Raw genomic sequence first — 18,022 nt, forward strand, 5'->3', positions numbered from 1 at the left:
TGTAACAATGTGTGATGGTAAAGTAAGTAGAAATGCAAAACATGAGTACAAATGCACCACTTACTTGGATGATTCAGTAGGTGATGACCTCCTGCCTCTACCCCTACCCCTAGTTGATGGGGTGTGATATACCAGGCCCATTGCTTCCTTCTTCTGATGCATTTTATGAAGAGAGCCTCATCTACTGCCTAGCTGTAAGATCTCCTTGGCAATACTTAGTTGTATGCCTAATTTATCGGTGTATTTTCTTTTATTCTTACTGCCCACCTCATCAGATACCTTGATCCTTTGTACCCTTGGCCTCCCAGATTAACTTCTCAAATGATGGTGAAGCCTCTAGATCAACCTGTGGCCACTGATGCATTTCTTTTTGAACCTCTCAACTGAGAAATACTAATGGACAGTCATCTATCTCTACCTCTCTAAGTTTGCATTGAAAGCCAAAGCATAGCTGCAGGCTTTCCAGTCACTTGCCAAGCCCTACAACATGTCTTGTGATTCAAACTATGGTGCAAAGATGAAAAAACGAGGGCAAACTATCAATTAGAGGTCATAGTTGGGGCACTTGAGCAATTCTCCCATAAGCATACTATGTTCACCACCCAGCCAAGCACAATGGTAGCATGCAACAGAGGTACATAAAGGTAATAGTTCACATAGAACTAAACAAGAGGTACATAATACAGACACATCATTATAATATTGGCTTTGGTATCAGGACTACACTATATATCCTTCTTGCAGGGAGCTGCAGGGTGAACTAAAAGTAGAACAACAAAGGGAGGAAAAAAAGAGGTTCAGATTGAGGATAGGCAGCTGCTTGGGTGGAAAATTCAGGTGCAATCCAGCGATGATTTTTTCATTTGGTTCTGAAACTGCCCTAGTGGCAGCCATGATTGGTGCGAATCTAACCATGGTCTAGGTTACTCGCACTTGATGGACCGGTAGATGTGCCGCACAAACAGCAGCGATGCGCGGAAGCCGACGTTGCCCAGCATGAGAAAGAAGCCATAGCAGACACAGGTCATGTAGCCGAAGAAGAAGGACGTTTGCATGAAGCCAGACATGTCAGAGCGGGCATGGTAGTAGTAGATGCAGTAGAAGAAGATGAATATACCAGTGGAGCCTCCACACAGGACAGATCTGCAAACAGGCATCGCTAACTTTTAATTCCACAAGAAATATCAAAGTGCACGACGGGGAAGATGGACACTAAGTACAAGAAATAAGGGAGCAGACCTTTACCAACTTGTTCTAAATATGGTCCCTAATGCATGAATAAGTTTTGCCTTTTTGCTACAAACAAGAATTCCAAGATTACTTTTCATTATATTCATTGTATGTCCAAGTTTTAATATGTCCTATATTCATCAACACATTTCCACAAATCTTTGTCCAGACTTCAGTTCATACAAAACAATAACAACAGTAAATATAGCTCAATTTGGAGTGCTTGCAGAAAATATTTCTTAAAGGTATAGTAATTTACAAACTGTATAGTTCTAACATCTTAGTGCTTTATGTAACAGCTTGAAGAAATTCTGGACATCCCTAAACCAAACTCTGATTTAGCACCCCATCTACCAAAAATAATTGCTAGAAATGGCATGATCCCCCTTGTGTTCCACATCTAGTTTTCATACGTTGGCATGTGCAAAAACAGTAGAAGTGAACACGAACAAGAGCAAAAACATCACCAAACGAGGATGAAGCATATAAAGATGAATTGATATTTTAAACACTGACCTCCACCACCATTCATGATCCTCAACAGCAAGCTGGAAGTACGTGAGTGCCACTGTGACAAACGCTGTGACGATGATGAGGATAATGAACACAATGAACAGGATGCTGTAGATGGTGTATATCTTATGCCCCCAGATGCTGGCAAATATGTAGTACAGCTCGATGTAAATAGCACTGAATGGGAGGAACCCTGCCATTGCCATCTGAGGAATGGTGCTTCGGTACCATGGCAGCTGAGGGATTTCCCTTGGGTACTTGGTTGTGCGGCAGGGAGCTTGGAATTCTGTGTTACTATTTTTCCCAGCTATACCACCCAAGACAAGGAGAGGAGACGTTACAAGTGCCCAGATGAGAATAATGACAATGATAGTACCGAAAGGCAAAGCTGCTGTAGCACTGTATGCTATCGCAACAGTGTTTAGGAAGCAGAATGTCAAGAAGAGAGGCCCACAGAACAAGCAGCCAGTCAATATCAGATTCCTCACCTGAAACGTTAAGGCAGTTGGGCAGAATGAGTAAAAGCAGCAAAGAATTGACGAAAGCTGTGCATTAAAAGCACGCCTTACCCAGTTTGTTCCCTCCAGTTGCTGATATAAGGAAGTGGCTGTGTATCCAGCAATACCGGATGTAAGAGCGTATATAACAACAAGGGCAGTGAAAAGAGCTCCCCTGTTGTACGGATAGAAGACACCAACAAGCGCAAGGAGGAAGATGAAAATTGCACTGTGAAACAAGAACCATTTCTAACTTGTAAGGATCATTTCAAAGCTTGACAAATAACATAACTTTTACTGCAAATTGACTAAGTTCTTACAGGGCAAGAAGCTGAGTTCCAGATCCAATAATAGCTGCAAAAAGAGACTTTTGCTCCGGGAAACGGAAAACGTCACCATGTATATACTTCCACCCAGTCTCTTCTTGGTCCTCAAGGGACTCATCCTCATGGGAATACCTTCAGTGAGAATAGGAAATTAAGAATGCACATAGTAAGCTGCAACCTACGTGACAAGAATGAAATGCAACAATTAAGGTCTTACTTGATGAAATCGTTCTTGAGCACACGCATCAAGATTGTAGCCAGGAAACCAGTCAGGAGGAGTACCGTTACACATGAATTAATTATGGAAAACCAATGGATCTCTAGATGTTGTGGCATAGAGGACGATTTGGAGTACTTTTCCATTCTTTTGTCGAAAGGAATATCCGTCCTTTTCCATGTCACTGAATAAGAGAACTCTACCGGCACTTCCTTGTCCTCTGTGATATCCACAGCCACAATTGGATCCGTTTGGACATTGATTTCTATGACATGGTTGTTGTTGTACATGATGTCAAAGTGGATGTGCTTAAACAGCAGGTATTTTGCATCCCTTTGCTCCCTATCCTTGTCCAATTTACCAAGGAATCCCCATAATGGCAAGTCATCATAGTACATCTGGAAGTAGTAATCCTTGGCAACTGCATCTCGGAGCTTGGCAACTTGCTCCTTTGACAATGTTTTCTTGCAGAGAATCTTGGAGTTCTTGTCTTCCTTGAAGTTCAACTCGTATGGTGCATCGACCAACCGATCACCATTTAGAACCTCCCCAAGAGCTTCCTTTTTGTCCTTCGGATGTTCTATTACAAGCCAGCAGTTAACAAGAAAGAAATAACACAATGTCAGAACCAATTAAAGAGATTGCTAAAGCAAGCAAGTAACAGCAGAAAACATTGGCATTTACATACCTGGTGCACAAAAGGGCAGATCATAGTACCGATATGTCTCACTGCAATACACAACGAGTAACTCAATTATCAGGATCAAGAACAAACAGAAAGCAAAGCAATTTTAACAAGCAGGTACCATAGAAACATCATGTCGTCTTTGTTTTCTTTTCAGACGGAAACATCATATGGTCATTCCCTTGTAGATGAGTAGATCCCATTGTTGAGGCAATACTTAAAGTGTGAAAGTGCCATGGCTCACATGGCACTATTGCCAATATAGAACACCTTTCCCTATAATTGAGTTGTTCATACCACTTATTTGTAGATTGTGGATGTGAAACCAGTCGATACATTGTAACAAGTAACACCAACTACCCTTGCTAATTGAAGAATATCACAGTTGCTGATTCATAGCTACTAAAACATGACACAAGATATACTTACCATTTAAGCTCTTAAGTCAACTTAGCAGTTATCTTGTTCTAAATTATGTAACCGTCGACATAAACAGAAAACTTAGTCTAACTCGTTCATGTCTACACATTGCTCCCAAAAATGAAAAATATAGTGCAAGATAAAGCTGATCTCATACCTAAAGTTTGCACAGACCGCAAACACAATTAGAAGTTTGCACATTGCAAAATAAACATACCTTGGATTGTGGAAAGGCCCGACCTTGTTCGCGTAGAGCGGGACGTGATCCCCTTCCTTGTATTTATGATCGGAATCATCAGCTCCAGCTCCCAGCGCACAAGCCAACACCACCACCGCAAGAACACCCGCCCCCACCTTCGCCATCACTGCAAGCACCTGATCAAGAACACAGAACAAAAGTTCAGAGATCCTCGCCGCACCACGCAAAAGGCAAGATCTTTGCAAGTGAAATAAGAAAGAGAGAGAGAGAGAGAGAGAGAGAGAGAGAGAGAGAGAGAGAGAGAGAGAGAGAGAGAGAGAGAGAGAGGCAGTTTCGACCCCCACGAGCCCCTCAGATCCTTACCGAGAACCAAACTCCCCAGCCGGGTCCGGCTAGCGCGCCGAAATGGCGCAACTGTGCCGAAAGATTTCGGCGGAAATGTCAACACAATCAATCCGTGGAGGAATCAAAACGGCGCCTTTGCTGCCGCTCCGGCGCGGAGGCGCCGGATTTGCGAGGCGGGGGTGGGAACCCGGAGACGGGGATGGGGTTCTTGGGGAGGAAATGGCCGAGGATCTGCTTGCGAGGGGAGCTCGTGGAGATTTGGGGAGGAGATGGCTAGAAAAATCAAATTATTACTCCATTGCCCCTTTGGTCAGGTCAAGCAGCTCGGGAATGGAGAAATGTCCCGGATCTAGGTAAGAAGAAGAAGAGTGTAATAAAAAATTGGACACGTTTGTCCTTTGACTTGGTTTAAGGGGACTTGCGATTTCTAAATTCCGCGGTTTGGTTGCGTTCGGCAGAATTCACAATGAAGGTTTGTTTGGTTAAAGAGACAATCCTTACTTGATTTCTAAACACTGCTAGTGTTGTTCAATATTTTGAAAGGTAGTACGATAAATTGATTTAATGATTAAAAACTTTGATAGATTGAGAACTTTTGTAACTACTATTTTACTACTATATAGTTATTAACAGTACCAAAACGTGTTTCATCTCATAATAAATCTTTTTCTTCAAATGAATCAAGAACATAAGTAAGAATACAGTATATGTAATCTGAGTATTACTAATTACTAATGAAAAACTTAAAGTTGGGATTTACAAATCGAACAAATGATAAAACTATATAAAACAGAATAATCTAAATAAATTATAAGTCTAAACTATGATGGCCAATATATATATATATATATATATATATATATATATATATATATATATATATATATATATATATATATATATGATATGATATGATATGATATGAGGAGATCGACATAGGATTATACGGCAGTGGGGAGAGACGTACACAACTTGAACCGCGACCTCAACATACTTACAAGACCCGACAAGACCTACAATAGTGACACAACACTTTTTTTCATCGACTCTGATTAATCTATTAGAAATATAAGAGTGAGAGTAGATTTATTGGAAATAGCTCGTCATAAGCTTTTCAGCAAGTTCAAAAATATCTCAATTAGACTCTGTATGTGAAAGTTAAGCTCATTTTATCGACGTAATATCCTAAGATTTTGAACTGAATTTAGAGTCCGAACTCGAGTTTAGTCTAAGTGGACTTGGCTTTTGAGACACAACATTAAGATAATGTTGTGATACTTCTCACATGTTTCTAAGTAATAAAATATAAAAAAATAGCATTATGTCTTTTATCAAGAAAGTATGTCTAATAAGAAATGAGTTTATTTTATGTGTATTCGAAGGAATGATATCCATCCCACATGGCTACTATAGGAAAACACATGAACAGAAGACAAATTTAGTGCCCTCGTTGAAGAAAAAAATTCAGCTAAAAGATATGCGAAGTGCACGGTACCACGACACACAATATAAATTATGATGGTGATAGTGATCAGTCGAATTAGGTTTGTGCTGCTAACAAGCTTTGTGACTTTGATATGGAAAAAATACTAATAGGAGTGAATTGCATTTTTCAACAAGTAAATTGAAGTCTTAAGTAGTTTGCATCAAGTGCTGTTAGTAGCACTTAACACCACCCAAATACCCCATGAAACGACATGTTTTGGCTATACCTTCCACCTTGTCTGGCTTGATCAAGTCCCAAACAACCCTCACAGATGATGCTATTATCCCATTCCACGTGATGAATGAATGTTTTTTTTTTACCCTAGTGCGATCATTGGGCCGTGATAAACGAAAAGTTTTGGATACTTTTTTAAATGCCATACATTTGGGTAATTGGGTTGTAAGACTGCCACAAGAAGGCTTTATATTATCTCACATTTCATATCAAAATATGAAAAGTCCAAGACAATTTCTCTATTTATCCCTCCTCACTCTCCCAACACAAAAATTTTACTAGGTATGTGGACGCATGATTTATTCGGATCATTCATTTATGTTAAAATTTGTGTTGTAAAGATAGATAAAAAATATGAGCATGTGAGACAATAAATAAATGGATAAATATCATTCATTTCCCCTCTCTTTAGTCTGTACTAAATAAAGTTTCTGCATATTCCTAACCAATCTCCTGTTGACAATAGAGAAAGAGCTCCAATATGTAAAGATCTTCATTGGTGCTTAATCTTTTCGAACTCTAGTTTTTGCTTAATCTCCAATATATAAAGAGATTATATATGTGGAGAAATGCAAATAGCCTGAGATGACAGCAACCTTCTAACGAAGATGGAGCAATTAGCACACTAAACGAGATTAGAACAGGAACCTCGTGATCCTAATCGTGCGTGCCTCAACTGGGCTCCCCCTCTCCTCTTGCTACCTCCACCCTACTTGTCTACACCTTCTAGCTTTGTACATGCCATGTTTCCCTCGATTTACCATGAAAGCATCTTTTTTGAAAGGGATTGGATTATATTTTGGTGAACAGTAATAAAAACATTAGCATAATGAAGTGCATAGCACAGCTTGAAATGCTGTAACTTCACGACAAATATTTTATCGTTTTGATGATTTTAGGAAAATTCTGTTTCGGATGAATCCTAGATCTGTAACTTGATGAAACAGAACGAATGTTATAATTTGTTATAATTACGCTGTATGATAAGTTAATTATGAGCCTTCTCTATTTTCTTTTTCACTTTAGTTCAACAATCTTTGGTATAGAAATATATATGGCTTTTGATCATACAACAATCACAATTATACATGCTAACATCACTCGAAACCCTGTTGCTATCCCAAGGAAAACTTACAATCAATCATTGTTGTGATAAATCTATTGAAGATTTCCTTTTACACTACTCAAACATACTTTTATTTTTGGCACATCATTAAGGGTCTGCTTAGCAGAGCTCTAGCTCTAAGAATTTTTGGAGCTAATCATCTCTAGCTTAGAAAATTTTGAAGTTGAAAATATGGATAGATTGAGGATTTCAATTGATGCATCTTTTGGGATAAAAAAAAATGGTAAAACTCAAAATTCTGGAGATTGTTTTTGAACTTTTCCGAACGGAGAAGCCGTAAACGATATTTTTTAAAAAAGGAATGGAAGCGATAAAACTATGTGGAAACGATAGCGAAAATGATTTAGGACACTTTCAATAGTTTTCGATTTTTTAGTTTTGAGCCGGTAATTTTCGACGATAATTCTCGAATTTCCTTGGCCCACGGCCCAATAATCTATGCAACAAGCCTCTCAGCTCGTGTGATGCGTCCCAGGCCATTGTGAGGAACAGTGATGTTCTAAGAGGGGGTGAATTAGAACACTTAAAATCTATTCGGTTCTAAAAATACACAAGATAAATTTATATCAATTTCTATCTAAATGTATTCTAGGTTTATCTAGTGTGTCTATTCTACTGCTTAAAAGAGCTTGAAACCTACTCCCTCCGATTGCAAATGTAAGTCGTTTTAGACTTGTGCATAAGGATTAAGAAATTAGATCAAATGACCTTTTTTGCCCTTTATTTATTCTGTATTGGAAAAGATAACTCATTCATTTGTGAGAGTGGTAGCATTTATTAAACAAGGGTAAGAAAGGAATAAAAGAGAAAAAAATGCATAGAAGTTCGAGAATGACTTATATTTAGAGAATAGTTGAGGAGGCTAAACGATCTATATTTGCAATCAGAGTGAGTATTTAGAAAGGTAAATTGTAAGTATGCAAATACGAAAACGTAAATAACGTAGAGAGATCAAACTCAGCACAAGAATTTTTATCTCGTGGTATTGATAATATGAATATCACCCTTAGTCTATATTGGAGCTCCACCAAAGATATGCTCCCAAACACCATGACTCTTCCAATCACAGCTCTTAAGCCACCAAATCACAAAGACAAGACCTTAACCCGAATGAGCCACTAAGACACAAAGGCAAGATCTTACCACTAACCTCTCTCCCGGTCACTTGTCCCGTCTTCACTTCAAAGCTTGAGACACCAAGGCAAAGGTCTCTGCGTCCCCGTACAAGTGTCTGGTCACCGCTCCACACTAAGTCAGAGGGTCAACAAGCTTGAGAAACTCCGGCTCAAGTTGCCGGTGAGTCACCAAGACTCCAAGGCATCGATGTACCACTTGGTACAAGTTAGGATCACTCCTTGATCCACTCTCTAGGAAGCAATCATCTGGCCTTACTCTCTCTAGGCCTATAAGCACTAATAACTCACTAATCTTATGCTTAATTGGCTTGGATGATCACTTTAAGCACTTTTGTGGCTTGTATGTCTTCTCAAATGTCTCTGTATTTCTCTAGACTCCAACACCTTCAAATGACCGAGTGGATAGGTATTTATAACTTCAAACCCGTCAACTAGCCGCTGCCCTAACGACTCAACTTTACTGTTAACAACGGATGATTCGGTGATAACAGTGGTACAAGCACCAACCCATCCGGTGTGTACACAGTAGAAACTAGCCGTTGGACTCCCACTCAGATTCACTGTGAACACCAGAATCCGACGTAACATTCAAACTATCATCGGACTATCCGGTGAGTTATCTTGAGCCAACTGAACCACTTCATTCTTCTCTGCACAAAATACTCTGGTGTGATCCTCCGATGATCACTGGACCATCCGGTGAGTTAATCTTTGTGCTTCAAGACATGAATCCTTCTCTGTAGTAAATACTTCGGTGCAATACTCGGGTGAGTACAACTAGTACACCGAATTATCTGGTGAGTTCATCTTCCTTTGCCCTCTTCTAGAAATGCTTCGGTATGTACTGCTTCCTTAAGCATCGTATCATCCGGTGAGGTGATCCTTACCCACTATTAGAAATGCTCTGGTGAGCACACTTCCTAAGCACCGGACCATACGGTGGGGTCTTCTGCTTTCTCTTTGCACTGTTCATTGTCTGGTATGTTGAACTTGCTTAACACTGGGCTATTTGGTGAGGTCAACTGCATATGGACACAAAGCTCTGGCATGTACAAACTTTTCTAACGTCGGACCATCCGATGTAGTCATTTTTCTTAGAACTTGTCCAATTCAATTCAAACTTTGTCCTGATTTTGGTGGCTTCTTCATGTATTGCATCCACGAGATCTACTAACATATATTCTTGACAAATATATTAGTTCCAATGACTATGTTGTTATTAATCACCAAAATCCCAATTATGACATAGTAGGGCCATTGTCACTGCAATCTCCCCCTTTTTGGTGATGAATGATAACACAACCAAAACATGTGATAAATAATAAATGATACAAATTATAGAGAGCACAAAACCTTACCACATTATTTAAATGCATATTCTTACTACTTAGTCCCCTTTTGTTGTGGTTCTCCCTTTCCTCATTACCATTATTTCCCTTGATCGACCCATGCAAGAGTTTCGTTATTGCATGCTTCTGATACCAAATGTAGATGAGTCTCTCTTTATCAACTTTGGCATCTTGCTTGTTCTCCACTAGCCATGCCTCTTGCCTTGATCGTCAAACTTTTCCACCTTTGTCAACAATCTCAAAAAGAGCTACAAACACATGTTAAACTCAATAAAGAGCGCTAGAGCATATGAGAGAGATCTTCATAAATCATGATCCAATGAAATTATACCAATTGTAAAGGTAGGAGACATTGATATCAATTGAAAAAGACAAACAAGTATCATAATTTATGAAACTCACATAATATGATTTAAACCCCCTATATGTGTGCATACATATAATAAAAGAGAAACATATGCACAACTAGATAATTATGTCCAGATGAAAGTTTAAGCCATACTATACGTGGATGTAGCTTAAATGAATAAATGAATCGACGATGATACCAATTGAAGCCTTTGAATATTGCATACCTTCCGGAACTTGTTAATCACTTTATGAGACTACAAAAGATATCACTTGCAACATATGCTAGTCTCAAAATCACAATCCATATGATATACTCCTTCTAAATATGTGCATAAAAGTGTTGAATATTTGTGAGAGATATGCATTTGTTATTGATAACAATAGAGAGAATATACTATAAATTGGTTCATAGCACATAAATAATATCAATTGTAGAACTAGTACCATGTAAAAAACCTACTACTAATAAACTATATATGTTGCTCATAAGAAAGAGAGAAACACAAACAACCTATCATATGAAAAGAACCTATACTAGGCATTAGAATAAATTGAATTGAGAGCATGCAATCCTAGACAAGACAAGTGAATTCATCAATTTAGAGGATTTAGCATCTAGTACATTTGCCTTATTTACCTTTAGATGATAATTTGGGTATATGATGATTATGATCTTCATTAATACATCTAATATTATACATTTGGTTTATTTGCTTTAATCTTTATTTCATCTTGTAAACCAAGCTCCAAATTCTCATGGCCGCTTCAGGCTTCAAATCTTCTTTAGAACCCAAATTGATTGGGGCTCCTTTATGTTTATGATGAATTTTTTAGGCACCTAAATGGGTTAGTTCTACTTTTAATCATTTCTCTCAATCATGTGTGCACCATCTTGCCATTGTTCTTTTTCTTGAGCTTATAGTGGTTGTTTTTAGTTTTGGTCTTGTAGTTAGATTTGATGTAGATGTTAAAGGTCTTGTTGGAGAGGTTCTTCATCTTCTTCTTCTCTTTAGTCTACTTCTTGACTTGCTTGTTTTTGAAGGACTTATGACCTTCTTGATGACACTTGAAGCATATCACGGTGGACCCCTCTGCAAGCTTCTTCAACATGTTAGTATAGTTATCTTGAAAAGGTTAAATATGGTTTTTGCCTTTTAATCTTGCTAAGTCCTTGTTGAGCTTCTTCACTTCTTACTTGAGCTCATCATTCTCTTATACAATGAGTTTATTAGATGATTCTATAACAAGATTCTCAATGCATATCTCATTGAAAAAAGGATGAGCTAGATAAATCAATCAAATCATCACAAAAAGTAGAAATATCTATCTTAAATTTGAAATTAAAGAGAGGTAGATTGCTACAAAGGGGCCTTATATTGAGATTCAATGCACTCAAATTTTATCTTAAGCTCTTCATGCTCCTTGTTTAGCAAATTGAATTTGATCAATAATTATTCATAATTAGAAACAAATGTAACATGAATGTCATTGAGGGCATTGAATTTCTTAAGTTATTTAGATTGTTTCTTAAGGGCCCTTTGTTGCTCATTGATTAAATGGAGGAGTTCTTCTTGAGGGGAATTCTCATTAGATTTATCATTATTTACATTGTTATCTATACCTTTGACCATAAGATACTTGTGAGAAGACTTACAAGATGACTTATATGATGATGCTCTTGTGGAAGAGCTTTTCGTTGAGAGGAGGATGGTGAGGTTTTATCACTTGACCTTGACTCTTCATAGTCGCTCACTCAACTTCTTATGATTGCGAATGTTTTGGCTCTTTCCCTTATCTCCCTCTTATTCTTGGTCTTCTTCTTTCTCTTTATATGATCAATTATGTTGATCTAAGTCTTCAATCGAGATTGGATGATCAATCTTGGTATTAAACCTCTTCATATTCTTCTCTAATTTTGAGAAGAGCAAGACGATCTTGGAATCAATTTCTTCATCACTTGATGTGCTTTGATCATCATCTTCATTGCTCTCTCCATCTTGATCACCACCATCTTCGCTTGAGTTTGACTCTTGTTCTTGCTTCCTCATCCTTGCCTTTATATGTTGACATTGAGCTTGTTTGCTTTTAAGAGCAAGGTTCTTAGTGCCGGATGAGAAAGAACCTTTCACACATATGTTTATGGTCATCTCATGGACGATGATCTTACCGAGCACTTGACTTGGAGTCATCTTCTTGATGTCATTGTTGTCGCAGATGATGGAGACTATCAACTTGTACTTTGGAAGAGTTTGAAGTGTTGTTCTCACCACTTGATCATCATCAATTTGCGTCAAAATTAGCATATTGATCTCATTGATAAAAATGTTTAAATATGAGTACATGTTATTAACATTTTCATGGGGTAGTTGTTCGATGCCATTGAGCTTAGTTACTAACGCATGATATTTTTCATTGCGCACATCATTTGTGCATTCATGTATTTTAATGAGACTGTTCCAAATATCATATACATTTGTGAGAGAATAAATGCGATTAAATGCATCAGCATATAAAGATGACAAAAGGATACTCTTTATCGATGCATCTAATTGTCTTTCTTCGTTTGTGCGGTATTGCGTCATCCCTTCCTCGATGACTCTTCAAACATCTAGACCTTTAGTTTGCAAATAACAAGTCATAGAATTTTCCATTGGGGAAATTAGTACCGTCGAAATGTGAAGTGCTATGAATATCCATTCCAACCCGGACGTCACAACTCACTAGGCGGTGAAGCCTAACCGATCACAACAAGAATAATGCTCAAATGCCACTTGAATTAGCGAAACCTTGTGAAAGGTGTGAGGCTCTAACACCAATTGTAGAGCTAAATATGAGTCCTTGCTTTGATACAAATTGTGAAGAACGGTGTCGTCCTAAGAGGGGGTGGGTGAATTAGGACACTTAGAATCTATTCGACTCCAAAAACTATATAAGATAAATCTATATCAATTTCTATCTAAATATACTCTAGATTTATCTAGTGTGTTTACTCTACCGCTCAAAAGAACTTGCAACCTATCTAGGAAGGTAAATTGCAAGTATGTAAATACGAAAATGTAAAAAATGTAGAGAGAGCAAACCCGACACAAAAATTTTTATCACGTGGTATCGATGGCATGAATGCCACCTCTAGTCCACGTCAGACCTCCACCAAGGATAGGCTCCCGGTCACCAAGACTCTTCTAGTCACCGCTCTTGAGCCACCAAGTTACAAAGAAAAGGCCTCAACCCGGATGAGCCATCAAGCAACAAAGACAAGGTCTCACAACTAGTCTCTCTCTTGGTCACTTGTCGATGTCTTCACTTCGTAGCTTGAGCCACCAAGACAAGGGTCTCCGTATCCCCGTACAAGCATCTTGCCACCGCTCCACACTAAGTCAGAGGGTCAACAGGATTGATCAACTCTGTCTCAAGTTGCCGACGAATCATCAAGACTCTAAGGCGTCGGCGTACCACTTGGTACAAGCTAGGATCACTTCTTGATCCACTCTCTAGGCAGCAATCACCTAGCAACACTTTGTCTAGGCCTATAAGCACTAATCACTCATTAATCTTGTGCTTAATTGTCTTGGATGATCACTCTAAGCGCTTTGGTGGCTTGGATGTCTTCTCAAGTGTCTATGTATTTCTCTAGACTCCAGCACCTTCAAATGATCAAGTGGATGAGTATTTATAGCCTCAAACCTATCAACTAGCCGTTGCCCCAATGACTCAATTTTATTGTTAACACCGGATGATCTGATGATAATAATGATACAAGCATGAGTTTGTTCTTCATTTAACTCTACAATGCTGATCGACATGCCTAAGTGTTTAACCCTGATTTGTTATTGTGTTTGATAGACTGAGCAGATTAAGCTTAGCTAGCATGCTTGTTTGATATTTCCTCCTACTTAGAGTGAATTGTGTATGTAAGAAACTTTTGTGTATGTAAGAAACTTGATTGTTCTTTCAAGTTTGAATTATCGATTCTCGATCGATATCGACTTGTTTCTATCATGATAACAATGTTTCTAATTTTTTCTTATTATCGATATCGTATTCATTTCTGGCATTATCGTTATCGATTTTATTTCCGAGCGAAAATATGAAACTAAAAGTAATTTAGATATTTTCCGATCGTTTTCGAACCGTTTTCATCCCTAAGCATTTTTTTCTTATTTTAAACTAAAAATAAATATTTAAACTATTTTTTTATCCTCTCTAAATACTCTCTCTCTCTGTATATATATATAAGCTAAATATGATCTAATTCACGCAAAAAAAAAAATCAAAAAATCTCTTCCAACACACATATGCTGTGGACGTCACTGTCAGAAAACACACCAAAAAAACCCAGGGGCCAGGTGGATCTCGTGGGCCCCACATGACGGTCCCACTGGGGACGTCCCGGATTTGTTCCCTAATGGCGCATAGCTATTTTTGTTAACCGAAGCAGGATTTGGGCCAATACAATAATAGCGCGGCTTCCGCCCGCTACCTTCGCCTCCCCTTGTTCGTTCTCCCGGCCCTCTGCGGCATCGCTACGCCACCCATTGGATTTGATCGACGTCGAGCTGTGACCCTTGCCAGCTGGTTCCATTTCCGAGTTTTTTAATGCGGAATTGCTGTGCATGGCCGGTTGATTTCTTGGTTGATCCGGTGGATTGGAGCGGCAGCGCGGTGAAAGGTGGCACCTTGGTGTGCTGAATTGGTTGCCGCCCCGCTGCTGCTCGTGGTGTGATTGCGAGTGAGGCAACGGTGAAGGTTTCCTCTGATCTTGCGTGGGCGAGAGTGGTGGAGAAGCGGGTCAAAGGAGGCAGCTTTTCTTTTCGTCCTAATCGCATTCGGGTCCAGGTTTCTCGATCTGACGCGTTGCTTGGGGGATTTGGATTGGGATCGGCGTGAAGGCTTGGTGTGGATCCGGGAAGGATTGACTGCGTTGGGAGGTGGTGGCTGTTGCTGCTGCTGCTGTTCTTGGCATGAGCGTTGGAAATGGGGACGGATTACTACAATGTTCTCAAGGTGAACCGGAACGCGACGGAGGAGGACCTCAAGAAGTCATACCGGCGGCTGGCCATGAAATGGCACCCCGACAAGAACCCCAGCGATGCCAAAAAGGAGTCCGAGGCCAAATTCAAGAAGATCTCCGAGGCCTACGAGGTATGGAGATGCACACTGTTTTACTTTACACTTGGATGCAATTGCAGCGCAACTTAGCTTTTGTGGTCCTGGTGACAAATTTAAGGTGATGTTATTGCGATGCAATTTGGTAGATTGTTGGTACCGGTTTATATCTCTGATTGCAAGCGCGGTGTGCTGATTAATTTTATTTGTTTATCTTTGTCCTTATTACAAAGAAAGTGCGTTTTGATTGTAGCTTGGGGAATCATGATAGTTGTCTTCTTTGCCAATCCGAAAATTGTCTCCAGAGTTTCGTATCGATTGTGTATATGTCGGTCTTGATTACGCATTTATGCGGTATGCTGATCGAAAATGTCTGTGTTCCTGCGTTGAGTGTACATTGTGGGTTATGTGTGTATGGTTGGTCATTTCTGCTCATTCAGATTTGACAGAAAATTTTCTCGCAAAAAGAGTTGACAGACAAATATGTGAAACGAAGATATCAAGTTTAAGACAGGTCTTCATGTGCAATGTTCACTGCTTTCAGGTTTTGAGTGATCCCCAGAAGAGAGCGATATATGATCAGTATGGAGAGGAGGGTCTGAAGGCCTCTCCAGATGGTGGTGGTTCCTCATCCATGAACGGGTCCAGCAACCACCATTTCAATCCTCGGAACGCTGAAGACGTGTTTGCTGAGTTCTTTGGCAGCAGCAAGCCTTTCGAGGGCATGGGGCGAGCAAAGTCGATGAGGTTCCAGACAGAAGGTGCCGGCACTTTCGGTGGGTTTGGTGGGAATGAGAACAAGTTCAGATCATACAATGATTCGGTCGGAACCAGTTCCAGTCAGGCTCGGAAGCCACCGCCTGTGGAAACCAAACTGCCCTGCACACTTGAAGAGCTATATGCTGGTTCAACGCGCAAGATGAAGATATCCAGGAACGTTGTGAAGCCGAATGGGTAAGCATATTTCTAGTTGGAATCTTGGAGCAGACTCTTTGCATTAGCTTTCACCATAGTAACTGTGCATCATCGCCTTAATTGAAGTTTACAAGCAAAACGTGTTATAATTTTCAGTTAATCCCATCCTTTATGCATGTACAAGGAGCTCATAAACAACTTAAAATTGGTGATTTTAAGAGATTAGTGCAGTCTGATTTCCTTGTATCCGAATTTGTTCTGTTTTTCTTCCTCCTAACCCGTTGGCTTTTAAACAGGCAACTCGGAACCGAATCAGAGATTTTAACAATCGATATAAAGCCTGGCTGGAAGAAGGGAACCAAGATCACATTCCCAGACAAGGGCAATGAGCAGCCAAACCAGCTCCCTGCCGATCTCATCTTTGTCATCGATCAGAAGCCTCACGATCTGTACACAAGAGAAGGCAATGACCTCCTGGTCTACCGGAAGATTGATTTGGTGGATGCATTGGCAGGCACCACTGTTAATCTGAAGACCCTCGATGGGCGTGACCTGGTGATTAAGCTTACAGATGTTGTGACACCTGGGTATGAGCTTGTGATTGCGAAGGAGGGGATGCCTATTGTGAAGGAGAATGGGAGAAGAGGCAACCTGAGGATCAAGTTTGATGTCGATTTTCCTAAGAGGTTATCGTCAGAGCAGCGGCATAACATCAGAAAGGTTCTCGGTGGTCAACCCCAGCAGCAGTGAGCACATTTCAAAACAAATATCGCCTGTCCCATAGTTCCCCATGAAATGCAGACTAATTCAGATGTTCTCCTCGTTCTTTTTGTTTCAGTTGGTTTGTACGTTTAGATATTTTCTTTGTGATTATTCTCTGATCTTCTCTTTTTGGGGGGAAAATAGCAATACCAAAGGCTGCATGTGTAACACAAAAAATCTCGTCTTTTCTCTCTTCATTTACAAATTTCAATGTTACGTTTGTTCAACCTCTTGCGGATTCTGTTCATTGAAGTAAACAGCCTGATCTTGGCATTGTTGCAACACTGATGAATTAAAGATTAAAACAGTCTTCTATTCCTTGTGAAGGTTGAACAATCACGCTATTATATGAAAGGACTGAGTATGCAGAAGTTTATGATATGCATTAGTTTAGCATCTAAATGTAATACCAAATGTTTGGCTTCAGTAAAGCTGTGGATTCCTGCAGCAAAAAGCCAGGAACCTGACCTTTTCAGATGTGAGAAGATACAATTCGTACATATGCCAATGCAACAACATGGATCAGATCAAATCAGCACAGCCAAACGCTTAGCCCACACAGTCCAACAGAAGGCGATGCTGATACAGTTGCCTTCGATGCCAAAAAAATCAAACTGTTTTCAAGTTACCTACATATAACACCGATGCATAAAACATCAGCTTCGTCAGAATTTGTGACTCTTGGGAACCTCATGCCTTCACAGATTTATTGCCCCAATTCAATTTTGCATAACAGGAAGGAGAGCATGCGATTGGTATTCCGCTGAAATTGTGAAGAATATAAGCCTCGGAAATTTTGAACTGAATCTTTGCACATATGTTATTTTTTTAAGAAAATAGTTAAACATGTTAGATTCAGATGTCCGATTCGATAAAGTAAATTTGGACATGTAAAATACAATTTTGAATTTGGCTTCGGAATGTTTGATTTGGTTAAAAAAATTGAACACGGATGTGCACCCGTTCCAGAAATAGCCATGGCTTTGCTTCAGTTGTGGGGCCCACAGACTCCCGCCCTCTAAAAACCGTCACTTTTTTCCGTTCCTGTCTGCGGTGGTTATTTTCCCGCGCCCGCTAAAACCGCAGTTGCCATTTCATCTTCCCGAAGTTGCCACGGCGGAGACG

The 18,022-nt window shown here is 39.6% G+C and overlaps 2 protein-coding genes across 2 annotated transcripts; one reads left to right on the plus strand and one right to left on the minus strand.

The window, feature by feature from the left end:
* Positions 1-633: 633 nt before the first annotated feature.
* On the minus strand, positions 634-4,856 carry LOC133898946 (transmembrane 9 superfamily member 2-like). The gene is made up of 8 exons (XM_062339780.1): positions 4,451-4,856; positions 4,106-4,263; positions 3,472-3,512; positions 2,784-3,363; positions 2,561-2,698; positions 2,313-2,469; positions 1,747-2,231; positions 634-1,143 (listed from the first exon to the last, which is right to left on the minus strand). Exons 2-8 carry the CDS (start codon positions 4,249-4,251, stop codon positions 924-926), a joined length of 1,767 nt encoding a protein of 588 aa, XP_062195764.1. The 5' UTR covers positions 4,252-4,263; positions 4,451-4,856; the 3' UTR covers positions 634-923.
* Positions 4,857-14,594: 9,738 nt separating this feature from the next.
* On the plus strand, positions 14,595-17,115 carry LOC133899090 (uncharacterized). The gene is made up of 3 exons (XM_062340019.1): positions 14,595-15,256; positions 15,765-16,174; positions 16,432-17,115. Exons 1-3 carry the CDS (start codon positions 15,089-15,091, stop codon positions 16,883-16,885), a joined length of 1,032 nt encoding a protein of 343 aa, XP_062196003.1. The 5' UTR covers positions 14,595-15,088; the 3' UTR covers positions 16,886-17,115.
* Positions 17,116-18,022: the final 907 nt, after the last annotated feature.

The sequence above is a fragment of the Phragmites australis genome, chromosome 18 (genome assembly GCF_958298935.1).
Source record: "Phragmites australis chromosome 18, lpPhrAust1.1, whole genome shotgun sequence".
Taxonomy (NCBI): Eukaryota; Viridiplantae; Streptophyta; class Magnoliopsida; order Poales; family Poaceae; genus Phragmites; species Phragmites australis.

Coding starts and splice junctions, on each gene's coding strand:
- LOC133898946 (XM_062339780.1), bottom strand. CDS start 4,251: ATGGCGAAGGTGGGGGCGGGTGTTCTTGCGGTGGTGGTGTTGGCTTGT. Junction 2,232..2,312: donor AACTGGAGGGAACAAACTGG/GTAAGGCGTGCT, acceptor TTAACGTTTCAG/GTGAGGAATCTGATATTGAC. Junction 1,144..1,746: donor GATCATGAATGGTGGTGGAG/GTCAGTGTTTAA, acceptor GCCTGTTTGCAG/ATCTGTCCTGTGTGGAGGCT.
- LOC133899090 (XM_062340019.1), top strand. CDS start 15,089: ATGGGGACGGATTACTACAATGTTCTCAAGGTGAACCGGAACGCGACG. Junction 15,257..15,764: donor AGATCTCCGAGGCCTACGAG/GTATGGAGATGC, acceptor CACTGCTTTCAG/GTTTTGAGTGATCCCCAGAA. Junction 16,175..16,431: donor AACGTTGTGAAGCCGAATGG/GTAAGCATATTT, acceptor GCTTTTAAACAG/GCAACTCGGAACCGAATCAG.